Source organism: Heterocephalus glaber, unplaced genomic scaffold, assembly GCF_053883595.1.
Source record: "Heterocephalus glaber isolate CG9 unplaced genomic scaffold, H.glaber_assembly_v1.0 deba00001504, whole genome shotgun sequence".
Taxonomy (NCBI): Eukaryota; Metazoa; Chordata; class Mammalia; order Rodentia; family Bathyergidae; genus Heterocephalus; species Heterocephalus glaber.
Window position 1 is genome coordinate 22543895 of NW_028258324.1, and position 16092 is coordinate 22559986.

Below are 16092 nucleotides of genomic sequence, written 5' to 3' on the forward strand. Positions count from 1 at the left end.
AAAACATTACTGTATATCCTCATCTACCTTATTCAAGGGATCAGCCACCACGTGACATTTGGCTTTTCCACAAAGTCAAAATAACCATGAAAGTTAAACATTTTGAACTGATTTGGGACACTGAAGGAGCCAGTGCAGAGCAAATAAAGAAACACATGAAAGCAGACTTGAAGAACTGCTTCAGAAGGTGACAAGAACAATGGGATAAGCACGATAGAAGAAAGGGGGAGTATTTAGAGAGACATTAATGGCAATGTGTTTTTTAGTATAATTTTTAAAAATTAAAATATTCACCATCTTTCCAGCACACCTCTCACACCACAACTAAGAACTAGTATCTGGTAGATATTTTTCATCCGAACTACACCACAAGGGACATTGAGCTGGCTTGCACTGGAAGAACTCCACCTGCTTTACACCCAGAACTTGTGTTGGCTTGGCATCCAGGCCATACCAGTTGCAACATATTTTGAATGCTATCCTTCAAGTACAATAATATAACTCACAAATCTTTACTAAAAGGTTCCCTCAACCAAGTTGATGGGTGGAAATTTACTCTGAATATTAAGCGCACCAAAGAGAGAAGAAATAGAACTCAACTTCCTTATACATAACTCCATCTCCCAGTGATGTGAGATTTTTTTCATCACTACATCCTCAGTACCTGGAACAATAGCCATAGTAGAGACACAAAAAGCACCACTAAAGAAATGTACAGTACATATATGTAATAAAGAAATCTGTGGCCTCTATTTCTTCACTTGTAAAATGAGTTAGATCAAATCTCTAGTCACTATAAATTTATAATTAAATTTATAATTTAATAGCATTTGTTATATTAATATAATAAGCAAAATGAAAAAAATCAGATCTCCTTCAGCAATTCCATTATATATTTACCTCTAAAAATAAATTATTAGTAAAGCAAATGACAATTTTTAATTTTTAAATTATTTTATTTATCAAAAATTTTTAACACATAGTGTTAGAAAAATGAATTACGGCACCATGATTAAGAACTTCAAGTTTAACCTTTAAATTAAAAACAGTAGCTACAATAAGGACATTTAGATCTCACTCAGAGAGATGGTAAAAAATGAAGTCAACAATTTTTTTTTGGTGGGGAGTTTTTTTTTAAAGCAGGATAGAGGAAAAACAATAAAGAGCCTACAAAGGATAAAACAGAGATATTCCCAGAAGAGAAAAAAAATGAGTAACTGAATAACCCTCCCACAAAAAGAAAACAGACAAAGAAAAAAGGAAAAAACAAGGCTCAAAAACTTTATTTTCCTGATATAAAATTCAAGTACTTAAAAGGTCTTTTCAAAGTTATAAAATACACTACTAGTCTCAACGAAATTTTTCTTTTCTCCAATTCTATAATTAAATAAAAAAGAAATCAAAGAAACAAAAACCCTGTTTTGACTTAAGGACACTTGCACTGGAAAACAAAAAAGGATGGTAAGCTTTCCTACATGTAATATAACTTAGTGTAATTCACTTTGAAAGGTTCATCTGAAGGAACATAATGTTTACTATCTACGACAAACAAAAAAATCATCTAACACTCTAGCCAAAAATGCTTCCAATGATATAGATCCTTGATCGTATTTATACTACATTTCTTGGGGAAAAATATTGCATAATATAATCTTTTCTTTATGTTCCCTTAGTAACTACTACAAAAGGGACTGCATAGGTGGTAGTGACATAATTACATACAAATTCAGTTAGAATCAGATTTCCAAGCATTTAAAACTTGCCAGTTTTCATTTATATCCATCTTTCTACATTTACCTTATATGCTGATAAATAAAATTCTTCTCAGGTTTTCTTAAATAAGAAAATATTATTAGGCTAATTACTTGTATATTTGTACCTGAATATTTTATCAATTTGAAACACAAACTCAGAAAACTATCACTATTCTTAGAGACAGTAAAGCATAGAAATAAATATTTTCTTGTACTTTTTTCTTTCTTTTCTTCTTCAAACTGTTTTAAGGCTCAGAGCACACATTAAGAAACATCAAACAATTTTTTATAAAAAGTTTTCAAAAGTTTGGTCCAAAGTTAAGTTGTTCTGTTCTGTTGAAGTTATTTAAATATTCCTCTCATCTTCTTGAGCACAACTTCAAAGACATGCTCATGTCAGTCATCCATTCCAAAAGAAAATTCAATTCAATGAAAAGTTAATAACTTAGGGATCTATAAATGACACTGCAATGTATCTTGTTCCATTTTTAACAGGAAGTCCTTCATGCAAATGTGTAAGTCTCCCAGGATGCATGAAGCTCCAGCCTTTTCTTGGCGACTCAATAGAGCAATTGTACCTTAGAAATTTACATCCACCTCCCTAAAATATTAAAACAAACAAATGTATCAGCTCACTATTTTCAATTTTTAATCAGCAACAAAATTTAAATCTAAGCAGAATCTAAAAAGGAGACTAGGCAAAGCCCTTTTAATCATATCATATTTCTTCTGAAAAATCTAAACATATGAGTCGTAATTACCTGAAAATCTTCTCCCACATTGTTGAGGGCAATGTTGATGGTAAATGTGGAAGCATCGTGATGAGGACGAAGTGACCTTTGCCTCTCAGGAGAGTACTTTACTACAAAATTCAACAATGCAAACCCCTAAAAAAATTTAAAAAGTAAGCCAGTACATTTGCTTAAAACCTCTATATATTTGTAGAAATTGGTAGAAGTAGGGAGGAGTGGTGAGGGGAGTATAACTACCTTTGTATAATAGCCTGCAAAGACCTTCAGCGTAACCGGTGCAATAAACTCCCGTATAAAATGAAGCCATACATTCTCCAGATCAATTTGCTTCATGTGGATATCATCAGTTGGGACATTTTCATAACCACCGGATATACGGCTGTCCTAGAAACAGCATTAATGCATCATAAAATCTAGTCCTGTGTAATTCATTTACATTAACTGGCATTTTTTCAACCACAGCTCATAATAGACAATAAAAATAACTGTTGTTCAATTATGGTATACCATCTGCTTTATTATAAAATGATCAAAATAGATAACACAGCTTTGCAAATTATCAAGGAGGACACAAAGTGTTGCAGAGTCAGTGGGCTCCTTTACTTCTTAAACATATATAGGAGTTTTAACTTTAAAGTAAATAAAACTGACTTTTTAAGCTCTTACCTCTCACTTACCTACAGAATGTTTTTTAAAACATGACTCTGGTCCTAGGTGTTTGGTGAGCATAGACTCCACTTATTTGTCCTTTGAATAATCAACTACTGATAACAAGCTTTCCCTGTGATGTTCCTCACTATTATTCTTTGAAAACCAAAATCTTTCAAAGATTTTTTTTTTCATTATCCTGCAACATACTGTCTTCATGTTCTTCTTCGTACTTTGAACTTCTCTTTCTCAGATCAACTAACTAGCATGGGGTAGTGGTAATTAATTGGGTATCCTGCATCAATATTCCTGAGTATTTCACTAAAACTCCGTGGTTTTGTTAAGGAGCTGGCATCTATGGGCTCAGAGGAAAACAAACACATGGAACCAACAGCAGCAATACTTCCTGCCATGTCTTTGCAACAGAATGCAAAAGCAAAACAGAATTACATCAAAGTCATTCTAAACAGATCCCTCTTTCCTATCCTTACACAAAAAAGTTCTGACAGTCAATCAGATAAAGTTTGTCTTAGTATTTTCACTACAGCTTACTGTAAAAATGTAGAAAATAAAGTGGCTTGAAGAAGAGCAGGAAAGACAGGTTTTACCTAACTCCAACCACAGGACACTGGCATTTAGGTACCACATGGTATAAATGCATACATAAATGAAACTAGGGTCCAGACAGATAACTGAGTTAAGCATTAAAAACTAGCAATAAAATTAGACTGATAGCCTTGGGCAGCCAATTCAGTTAGGTGAAGGACTCAGATGTGTGACAAAAAGACATCCTTTCTGAATTCTCTGAATAGCCACCCCTACCCGCCTGAAGTACATACACACACACACACACACACACACACACACACACACGCACACACACATTTTAGTCCTATGTGTGAAATTACAACTTACATGATGTTTTCCCCCAGACCATTGGCCATAATGCTCCATTTCTTCCACCAGTTCATCACAGGCTTTTTCAGAAAATATAGGAAACCAAAAGACATCTGGACAGGGCTATAAAACACAGTGCCGCCACGAGAAGACATAATAACATCTGTGTCATAGTTTAAAATAATTTTGATATATATGAAAATTTCAAATGAATATTATCACAGTTTAATTGGGAGTATTTTTTCTTTCTAATGGTACATAAAAAATGTGGACCTTAGAATTGAAGATACCTTACATTTTTGAGAACAGAGTATGGCAACAGTTTTGAAAACTTATCTAAGAGTTCATTTTTTTAAAAGGTCTAAGAAAACATTGTTTCCCAAAGAGCCCATATCTCAAAGATATACTTACTCTGAAAAGAGATCTACATCAGAAATCTGACAATGTCTCCTTTACTGCTTTTAGAAAACTATGACAGGAGCAAGTTTTTAAGAAAAGTATGATCTTAAAATAATTGTTATTCTTCATTTTTATAACTGTGTAAGCTTAAGGCCATATAATTGGCAAGTAACCCACACAAATTTTACCTGCATAGTTTCTCTAATTTCACAACATTTTCCACTAAAGTAGTATTGAATAATATTTTCTTCTGAAAAATCAAACAAAAATGCCCAACAGAACTTAATTATTAATACAAACCTGCTCAACTATATTTTCAGTGAAAATCTTTGAATAATCACGGTTTATGTACTTTTCCTTCCAGTCCTACCAAAGAAAGAGTTGTATATATTAAAGCAAATATATTCTAATAAATACTGGCAAACATGAAGTATATACATTTTAGAAACTAAACAATTGACTATGTAGTAGACAAAATAGGAATTTTGTAAACTAGTTTATATTTTACTCTTTGCCTGATTCGTATACTCACATCATTCTAGGAAACATTTTTTTTTCAGTACTCTACCATTGAGCTGCACCTCTAAGACTCACAAAATTTTTATGTGTAACATTTTATGCCTCAGAGTATTATAACTTGAACCATCTTATAATGACTGCATCTGCCTGCTTCATTTTATGCATTACTGAAGAGTAATTAAGTACAGATGTTTGAAAGTGAAAAATAAGGATCAAAATCCTACCAACAAGTAATAGTAAAAATAATAAGTGAATTAATAAACTAGGGCCATGTTTATACTTCTCTAGTGACATACTAAAAAACTTTATTTTTTAAATTAATTTAAAATTTCTGTCTTCTCTTTAATTTTTAATATTTATCAAAGCTTCATGCTGGGGTTAGATTTACTAACCTGGGGTCACATTTATTAGTAAACAAAATTAAAGATTAGGGCCTTATGTTGAAAATAGTTCCTCATCATTTTAATTTATGAATCTTGTTCCCTCTGACCAATTATCTGACTCATAAACCACAGATGAAAATGTCTCATTTTTTTCTCAATATTAACTAAGAAATTCTTTTTCTGGATCAAATGCTTTATTTAAACCCCGTATTAAGAAGGCATATAGTAAAATTTGGAGTAATTTAAACAACCTCCGATATCTTTTTAAGAAAATTTATTTAGTATGTTTAACAAATTATTAATTTTTTCTTTATAATTAGAAAACCTAGGAAGCCAAAAGCAAAGAGTTGAGCCACAGACTCAAAATAACCCCAATCCAAATATGCTTCAAAAGACACTTGTCTGAAATAAATCTTTGAGGCTGGATTTCAGAGGGCTGATGATTTATAGCATTTTAATTTATATGTTTAGATTTACATGATTATATAATTTTTTAGTGTTGTGGACACAAACAATTAATGCTAAGCAAACACTGTGCCACTAAGTCACATTCTCAGCCACTGAAGTCTATTACGTGGAAAAACCAAAACTATCTTCAGATTCTTTAAAGAGTATCATTTATACACAGTATATAATTATGAGGATTAAATTTCTGTGTTATTTCATTATTTTCTCTAGTTTATTAGTTTTTATTCTAAAATGAGAAAAAAAAACTAAATACTTATCCATAACATTTACTCGTTAAATACTATTTTTTCCTATGAACTTTTTTTTGACGTTAAAGAAGTTTCTATGATTTCACATTAGAGCATTAATATTAACTTTTTCATTTTACACTTCCTTTTAAGTCACTAAGCAAACTGTGACTTAACAAATACCTTAACAATTTTGACACTGGGAAAATTGCTATGTATTTTGGAATGAGACATCCATCAGAATATAGATCAGACTAATTTATTGAAGAACTAATTTCTCAAAGCCATGGAAAGAAAGTAATTCCTACTCAATTCTTGTTTTTATCTCATTATTCTTGACTTTAAAGACTTGAATATTTCCATAAGTGTCTACAGCTCAGAATATAATTTAGGACATCTTGCCAGGAACCTGATATTATTCAAGAAGCCAAATAATTCTATTCCTCAGAATAGGAAGAAGTTCAGTGCTCAAGTAAAATATGTAATTCTATTTTGGCCACCAAAATCTTCCTTTTAATTCTATTCCTGTGCAACATGAAGATATACAGATAAAATGGGACTGGAATACTTTTTAAATACTAAAATATCAACAGTGAGCCTTTTTCTATTCATCAAGAGTTTTCAGACTACTAACTTTACTATTTTGGGATCATGCTGCTCCTGTAAACTAAAAGACAAGTCTCATCAGGTGAATCGACTCTTTGTAACTTAAAATTTTTACTGTTGGCAGGGGAAACTCTTAAGTAGCAGTGTAACATTATTTAAAATAGCATTTTCCCTTCTGTAGATGCCAACTTTACTAAAGAAAACACACCTCTGCAAAAGAAAAAGGAGCTAATTAGTATGCGGCTCAAATTTTTTTAAAAACCCAGTAGGTGCTTTAAAATTTTTTTATTCTGAATTAAGTTTACTCTGAAATTTTCTCTATTTTCATATAATTGAAAAAAAGAAAAAAATGTGTAGTGATATTTTCCTAACTGCTTGAATTTTCCTCATGAAATCAAAATATCATCATATATGAGCTATTTGTAAATATACTTTTCAAATTATGATGAAAATTAGGATGTTATTTTTGAATATATTAGACAAAAATATTGGGAGAAACTGAAGAAACTAATAATTTACTTCTTCATACCTAATATATGTCTTAAATACAAATCATTTTAGGCAAGTTCAGATCTACTCTATCCATCATGAAGTACAACTGTGATTTTTGAAAGCCTCTAATCTCATTTTCATGTTACTACTCAACTGATTTATATCCTTACAATTACAGAAAAATAATTAACAAATGAAGTTGAACATAAAACACATACCACAGGGTTTTCAAATATCTGCCAGAGGTCATTGTTATAATGAGACGTATTGTAATTAGCAGTTGATAATAGTCGTCCAAATTCATGTCTATTAGAAATGTACATAAACACACCCTATATGCCAAAAAATAATAGTATTACTCTTACAGGACAGTGTAACAAATAAATGTAGCCATAGGAAAGTATATTAATTTCAACTTTTATATTTCATTTATGAACATGCATTTTTATTTTTGTATAAAACATAGTTGATTACAAGTTTAAAAAAATTTTTATTATAAATTCTGATACCACACAATATTAATAGATGCCACTGACACTCAACTGAAAAACAGAAGAGGAAGAATAGATTGTTTTTGTCCCTTTTTCACTGATCCTAGATGTGGAATTCTCGAAAAAAAAAATTCCTGTTTGAAAGCAGAAATATTTTTGAGACACCACAGTGCAATGAATTATACTTTCTTTTGGCTTCTTTTCCTTTCAAAGAAGACAACATATTTTTTTAAAACAAGAATCCAAAATGTTTTATTTCATCAGTATACTTCATCTTTTTATTGCTCTATGGTTTAAACACTAAGCACAGAAATTAGTCACACATTTTAAAGTCAGCTAAAAGAGAAAAACCAGTCTCATATCTTTAATCCAAAAAAAGTAAATGTGACAAACAAAACTGAAGCAAGAATGTTTCTTGTACCTGTTTTAATGGTAAAAAAGTTAAAAAGTAAAATAAAGAACAGTACCCAAATCTCTTTATGTCTTAACCTTGGTTCCCCTTGTCTCTCTCTTTCACTATCTGTGGGGGGGGGGGGGGGGGGGGAATTGAGCCAAGAAGGTTTCTCATACCTGTTTTAATGGTAAAGAGTTAATAAACAAAATGAAGTACTCAAACCTCTCCTCTATCTTTGACTTTTTCTCCCTCTTTCTTTCTGTTCTCTCACCCACTCCGTCGTGTGTGTGTGTGTGTGTGTGTGTGTGTGTGTGTGTGTGTGTATGTTTGTGGAAGTAGGGGAGTAGGGATTGAACCAAGGGCCTCTTTTATTTTTATTCTGAGACAAGGACTCAATTGTATTGCCCAAGATGCCTGGAACTCACAATGTTCCTGCTTCACTTTCTCCACCCCTTAGTCACCAGGTCTAAACGTCACTTCTTTAAACAAGATATACAGATATACTTTATACCTACCCTTGTCTTTTCTCCCTTCCACTCCAAAAACAACTATATATATAAATGAAAGTGACTTAGGTTTAACTTCCCTTGTCAATCCTAAAATGTAAATCAGCTTCATGATCCAAGAGTAGATAAATGTTCCCCCTCCAAAATCACATAGAAAAGACTGGAACATATACAGATTATTAACCTATGAATACCACCATTTTACCAAGCTAAATGCAAAGACTCCTAAAAATACATTAGGTTAGGCAATATACCATATCTAGTATTAATTACATAAGCAAAAATAAATAAAAATAAATAAAAATAACACCTTTGGGGGGATGAGCATTTGGAATGTTTCCGGAGTGGGGGAGTCTTTTTCCCTTTGTAAAGTCTAAAATGAAGAGAAGCACTGGGTAAGTTGACCTGTGCACCCATTTTCTCAGGTATTCTTCGGTTAAAAAAAAAAGCAGATCTTGGTGAAAAGCTGACATTGTAAAATGCCCTTCATGGACAGCATGCAGAACAAGCAAAGCTTATAGCGCACACAAAGAAACATCTCCAGCCCTTTCAGCCTTTTTTTCCCCTTTTTTTTTTGGCAGGGTTGGGGTGGGGTGGGGAGAGGGCCAGGTCAAACACAACAAGCTCATTCCTTAGCAAACCATTAGACAGATAATTAAGACAAAGAAAAAAAATGAGTAAGACAGGCCATTCCAGGAGGTGCTGTTGAGTGAAATTAGTCAAACATGAGCACAAAATACAATCATAGGCACTGAGGATATTCAATAATAACAGTGCACACAGATTTGTTGGAAAAACAAACATATTTAAAGAACACATGCCTTGTTAAACTCAGAAGAAAATACTTGCCAACTTTTCTGATTTCAACTAAAACCACAATTGCTTATATAAATTTAAAAAATAATATACCTCAATCATTTATAAACCAAAAAAGTCATATAAATATGCTTTAAGAAACATATTTATACATTTAGAAAACAAATTATTTTCTGCAGTCAATTATATTTTATACTGGAAGTATATTTGTAGAATAGGAATGTATCATTACTTTTTCACATAAACTAAATAAACTACATATCTCAACTTTTCTCTTAGTTTTGTAGTAAGGAAACCTGGCTTTTTAAGAATGCCAGGTTAATTATATTATAAGACACACTTAGAGAAAATATGGATATTGATTTCAGAACAAAAATGTGTTCTTCTTTAATGTGTCATGATCATTTCACCCACATTTTAAGTGATTTTAATTAGGATGAATTTTCACCATAAAATTTCAAAGGGAAGTAAAATGTCTTCTTAAAAGAGTAAGCTGATTTGTAACAATGCCACCTTTATTATTCAAATCTACTATACTGCTATGAGTCATCCTAACTTCAAATCATTTCTACCAGTAAATGTTGACAAATTATTCAGCAAAACTGTTCCAAATTTTTCAACATAGAACCAAAAAAATTGGCTAGTACTTTCAAATTAGAAAAAAAGGCATTAAAACACAATGACATATCAATTGGTAAAGTAAGCCATCTTTAAAAAAAACATTTAAGCAAGCCCCCAATATATGGCTTACCATTTCTCTAGCATTTCGGCAAAGAGCCATATCAGGATCCAATTTGTCACGAACAAAATAGTTCCTCTCATTCATCTCTGAACGGAGCATTTTTCCTTTAATTAAATACACATTAGCTATGTATGGGACATTCCATATGCCTCTGAAAATAAAAAAGACATTCCAAAATAATAGAAATATAAAAATTTAAATTGTTTTTAAAAAATACATTGTATGTGTTTAAATTAGATATGTTTTATATATATCATTGAATCAGAACAGGCATTTAATAATATTTGACATATGAGATTATTTGATACATGTGATTTAAGAGACTAACCATTATCTCTGTTGATCAAATTCAATATAGAGTTGGCTTGTGCTTATCATATTTGACTATCATGTCACAGTTGCAGTTAGAGCCTAATACTGGAGTACACAGAATATGTTCCCATTTAAGATTAAAATTTTGATAGCAACAATAACAACATACAGCCAGTGGTGTGCTAGAGGTAGCTCACAGGGCTCCCTAGAGCTGACAGCAAGTGCTGAGTCATACTTAGGTTCCAAGTCCACAAGGGAAACTTTCCACAGACAGTGGTAAACACTGTAAGTCAAGGCATTTCCCTATTCTCAGGAGCCAGCTGTTACTAGTACACCAAGGAATTTGGCATAAAATTCCCCTAAATTATATTCTTTTAAAATTAATTAAATCATATCAAATATTTTGTAGATAAAGTAAGATATGAAGAAATATAGCTGGAAGTACTTGAGTGTTGGGAGACATTTATCCTTCATTTTTCCCATACCTACCTCTTCCTCTGAACATGACTCATTTCCTGAGAATGGCATAAGAAAGTTATGTACGATGGAGCGTGCCTATCACTTTGAGAGAACAGAAAGGGAAGATCTTTACCAACTAAATGTATCAGACATTAAGAGAAATAGGGTATCACTTTGTCTTATTAGATCAGCCTAAAAGAAAATGACCTCTAGAACTATGGAACATGCTGAATCCAGAAAGCAGTTGCTGGTGGTATATGTGGCATTTAAATTTCTGAAGGGAAAAAAATGCATATACACATCAATAGGTCTTAAGATGTCATTTCTTCTCACAGCTTTTGGACATGAAATATGATTACTATATTAATTACTAGATCAAAGGCCTCTACTATATTTCCTTTATTCTTTAGACAAAACTGACAGGAAAACAGAAATTCACCCATTCCTAAAGCAAAATTAATAACATACAACTATAAGTCTATTCTAAGTTTGTAAAGTTGTCAAAACACTTTATCATAGGGTTATGTATATTTCCAAACATGAATTCTCCAGTTTCTATCCTACATTTATAAACCTGTTGTGACCACAGATTATATCACTTATGGTCTCATCTCAGAATTAATAAAAGTTCTTTGAAATGTGAAATTCTGTCTTAATAATGTGTCTTTAACTATCATATTATTTACTTACAACTTACAAATATATTTATTATATTTACAACATTTATATTTAAAGTTTCCATACAAATTATTATTTTCATAAGGAAAACATTTTTTATCTACTTAAAGAAAATGTGTGATTTTTTGGTAAGTTTAAGGGAACATCCTTTTAGGTATGAACTGCTTCCCTTTTTCAACTGGGCTGACATGTTTGAAAACCAAGGGAAAGAACATAATGACTCAGTCACTCTGATCCACCATCTACCATACTCTTCCCTGGTATTAGCAAAACTATTTCAATATGACTATTTTTCAGTTTTAAAAAACAAAAAAAATTATTGTCTCTGAAAGAACTATCACTCATGCACTCACTTCGTAGCGTGTGTGTTTTTCCCAGTAACTAGAACTGGAGATCAGATATTGGTGAAAACACTTATCTTTAAATCAAAAGATGAGCTATTGCACATTAAGAAAACTCATGTGATAATTGTTTTTTCTGTATTATTTTATTTATTCTAAAAGCTAACAAAACAGCTATTTATCATAGTTCTTAAGTAAGTTAGCTAAAATAAACTCCTTGTCCAAAGTTTTAACTAAAGAGTATTGCTCTTCCGCCAATTGTAAGATAGGTGCACCTGGCAACAACATATCATCTCTTAGTATTTCCCACAATAATTTTGTTACTTTAAAAATTTAGAAATTAATAAACAATATTTTTTAAATATTAGCTTTATGTTAGTATTTCAGGATTCCAAGTGGTTTCCAGGTACTGAAACTGCCTTCAGATATACAGGAGACAAATAAAAAATGTCAAGTAAAATTAGTAAGATTAGATCTTTTTGATTATGGTATTTTACATTCAAAGATGAAATCACGTAACTTACACTCTATTCCCTTGAACAATATCCACATAATCTTCAGATCGAGCATAATATCCATCAGGACTCAGTGCTCCCCAGAAATTGGACCACAGCTTTCCATGACGAGTTACAAGAGGAGCAATGATCTTTCTACAGATAGAAATCCATGTCATTATTTATTTTAAAATTACTATAGAGCTTTTATTGTTTTGAGACTCAGCATGACCCCTCACTAATAAGGTTCATTTAGCATACATACGGCTATCTAAAAATTAAAATAAAATGAGAAATTATTTTACAACATCTTTTCTCAGAATGGTACACTGCTAATTTTCCATTTTTTTAAAAAAAAAAGAAACTAAAAGGAAAAAATTGTTGAAAATGCTGGTGAAAATATAAGGAGATGAAACTGGCATCCAAAATAGGGAAAATTCTTTAATTATAACATTATATTTAAATTTTATTCAACTGTTTCAGAATTATAAAATGAATAAAATATTTTATTAGTGAGTAGACAGAACTGGCCTTGGTACATTAAAGTAACCAATAAGAATTTATTGAATGAATAAAAAAATGAAGATGAACTGAGAGATTTATAAATAGAACAGTTTTCCTAAAATTAAGTTCCAAACTACTTTAAAATATTTTCATTTTTTAGGACTTTTAAAATGCATTGTGGTTGTCATACATTCATCTTAGTCACAGTGGTATATGCATGAAATACTTGCACTCCAGGAAGCTGTGGCAGAGGATTGCAAGTTTGAGCCCAGTCTGGGAAATTTAATGAGATCCCATCTCAAAGTAGAAAGTTAGAAGGGTTGGTGTAGTTCAGTTAGAAAGTCCTGAGTTCAAGCCTCAGTACCACAACAAAAAATTAGGCCTGGCAATATTAAACAATTTTCTGGTCCTTCATGTTAGAAAAAAAAAATAAGTGGGTAACTGTCTGAAAACTCTCTGAGAGTCCCCTACATTTTAACTGAAACTTAATTGTCACTGTGATAGCACTGAGGGGTAGAACTTTCAAGAGATGATTAAGTCATGTGGACATCACCCTAATGAAAGAATTAAGGTCCTCATCTCAGGAGGTTGGTTTCTTTTCTTTTTCTCCTTCTTAGCTCCTCTCTAAAGTAGCAAGAAGGCCCTCATCAGATATAGCCACTGGATCCTGAACTTCTGAGCCCCAGGACTGTAAGCTGAATAAACTTTCATTGTTTATAATTACCCAGTCTGCGGTATTTTATGACCGCCACAGTTCCTGTCTTACCAGAGAAGTGACCAGTACAACACAAGCACGGATTAAAAATTTAAAACATGCCAGACTTTTCCCTATAGAACTCTAATTAATGTCACCATTTTCCCAATGAGAAAAGAAAATCTGAGGTCCCTCTGGCATTATATTAAAACTCAGTGATGCCACACAAGTTCCTTTTGTGTTTTTTTTGTATTAAATTCTTTTATTGGTACATTGTAGGTATGCAACACAATTACATTTCTCATTGGGAATTGTACCTTTACATAATGCATCTTGGTTCTTGTTTTTTCCCCATTCCTAGCCCTCCCTTCACCCTCTCCACCCTTCCCTATTTACAAAGATTTTATTTCCATTTTTTCCATTTCTCATCATTTTTTCCTTTCCCTTCTTTCCTTTCCCCTGTGCCTCCCACTACCCCTACCCCTTCGGACCTTTTCTTCCTATTTTACATTATCGATTATTCATTCTAATAATTGGTACATTTTAGGTATACAATATAATGACATTCATCATTGGAAATTTGCACCTTTACATAGTCTCTCTTGGTTCTTATTTTTCACCCTTGCCCAGCCCTCCCTTCAACCCCTCCATGCCTCCCTATTTACAAAAATTTTGTTCCTATTTTTCCATTTTCTCATATTAATCCCATTCCCTTCTATCCTTTCCCCTAGCCCTCCCACTTCCTTCTCCTTTGCCCCTTTTCTTCCTATTTCACATGACCTATATACATTTAGTCCTTATTTACACTTTCAGTTTCTCACACCAGAGAAACTATTCGGTATTTACACATCTGTGTCCTATTTATTTCACTTAAGAGTATTGCCTCAATGTGCATCCACTTAGCTATAAATGTCTCTAATTTCTCATTTTTTATGGCTGAGTAGTACTCCATTTTATAAAAAAAACCACATTTTCTTTATCCAGTCACCAGTTGATGGGCATTTGGGCTGTTTCCAAGTTTTAGCTATTACAAACTGCGCTGCTATGAACATGGGTGCACATATATCACTGTGGTATGATTCTTTTAATTCTTTGGGGAAGATCCCCAGCAGTGGAATAGCAGGGTCAAATGGGATTTCCAGTCCTAGTTCTTTGAGGTATCTCCATACTGATTTCCACAGTGGTTGCACCAGTCTACACTCCCACCAGCAGTGGAGCAGTGTTCCTCTTTCCCCACAGCCCCACCAGCATTTGTTATTAGTTGATTTCATGATAGCAGCCATTCTTTCTGGAGTGAAGTGGAATCTCAGCGTTGTTTTCATTTGCATCTCTTGAATGACCAGTGCCACACAAGTTTTAAGAAAAGCTTACACAACTCCTCCAAGAAGTCTATGGACCAAATATTCTTCATAAAAAACCTATTTTGCAATACACTAATCTTGGGAAGATCAGCTGGGCTGTTTCTTTTATATAAATAAAAGTGAAGTCAAATAAATAATGCACAATAAAAAAATTTTCAGTTTATTTTTCCTATTTCCTATTAAAATATTAGCCAGAAACACACTGTGTATTGTTTAGAATATTAATATACATATGTATTAATTTAGGGAATGCTAATTCAACAAATAACTTATGAGACCAAATAGAAAAAATATCTTATTATTTTTAGTTTCAGCTGCCTTCTAAAAAGGATGGATCAAGAAACTTGGAGAACCAAAATCTACCTGTGTGTCTTAGTGTTTTTGAGAATGAAATGTAAGGTTAGCGGCTGGTAGAGAATAAATAGTATTATGTAATTCAAAGAGTAAAATTTGGAGCAAGTCAGTAAGTGTCCAGAGATGGAAAGAGAAGGAAAAGGGAGCCAATGAAGTGCTGAAAAGCCACATGCTAAAAATACATCACAGTCTCAGTCCCTCTAACCTTCAGTTAAGTCTTCTATAACTAACAACATTTCATTATGTGTAAATTTCTGTGGACACTATAAGCTCAGCTACGGAAATAAGCACCATGTATATCACACAAACTTGAACCTTTGGTAACTAACGTACTGGAGACACAAACTGTCTTACTGGCTCTTCAAGAGGCAAGGACCAAGATAGTTTCCTTATGAAAGAAATTTTATTCTTCAAAAGGTTTAAAACAATAAAATTAATGGGAATATATGTTAAATACAGGAATTTATTATACAGGTATATTCATTAAATAGCTAAGAAAATAACTATTAAGTTCCTAAGTATCATAAAATAAAAAATTATAAATATTATTAAATGCATTACTGCATTTCATTCAAAGTAAGAGAACTGACAATGCAAATGCCAGAGAACATCACTGAATTCTAACAGATTTTAAGAGTTACAAACTATACTCCATATCTATAGGTTGTCCCACCTGCTATTCCTTGTAACATTTCATCCATTAAATATTCTATTACTTAATTGTGTAAATATATGTAGACATATTTAAAAATATTTGGCACTTAAATAATATTCATTAAATGTGTTATTAGTAATAGTAAC

General features: G+C 32.2%; 1 protein-coding gene across 3 annotated transcripts in view; it reads right to left on the reverse strand.

The window, feature by feature from the left end:
• Positions 1-961: 961 nt before the first annotated feature.
• The window catches only part of Plod2 (procollagen-lysine,2-oxoglutarate 5-dioxygenase 2), a 90008-nt gene continuing 74877 nt past the window's right edge, over positions 962-16092 (reverse strand). Inside the window, exons 12-20 of one of the 3 annotated variants that reach the window (XM_004834396.3) lie at positions 12409-12534; positions 10104-10245; positions 8847-8909; positions 7364-7477; positions 4751-4816; positions 4070-4174; positions 2744-2890; positions 2516-2641; positions 1263-2355 (exon numbers count right to left, since the gene is read on the reverse strand). In XM_004834396.3, coding sequence (XP_004834453.1) covers positions 2200-2355; positions 2516-2641; positions 2744-2890; positions 4070-4174; positions 4751-4816; positions 7364-7477; positions 8847-8909; positions 10104-10245; positions 12409-12534 — 1045 coding nt within the window. In that variant the 3' untranslated portion in view covers positions 1263-2199. Of the gene's footprint in view, positions 2356-2515; positions 2642-2743; positions 2891-4069; positions 4175-4750; positions 4817-7363; positions 7478-8846; positions 8910-10103; positions 10246-12408; positions 12535-16092 lie in introns of all 3 variants that reach the window. The other 2 variants (XM_087186301.1, XM_004834397.3) reach the window with 2 other exon arrangements.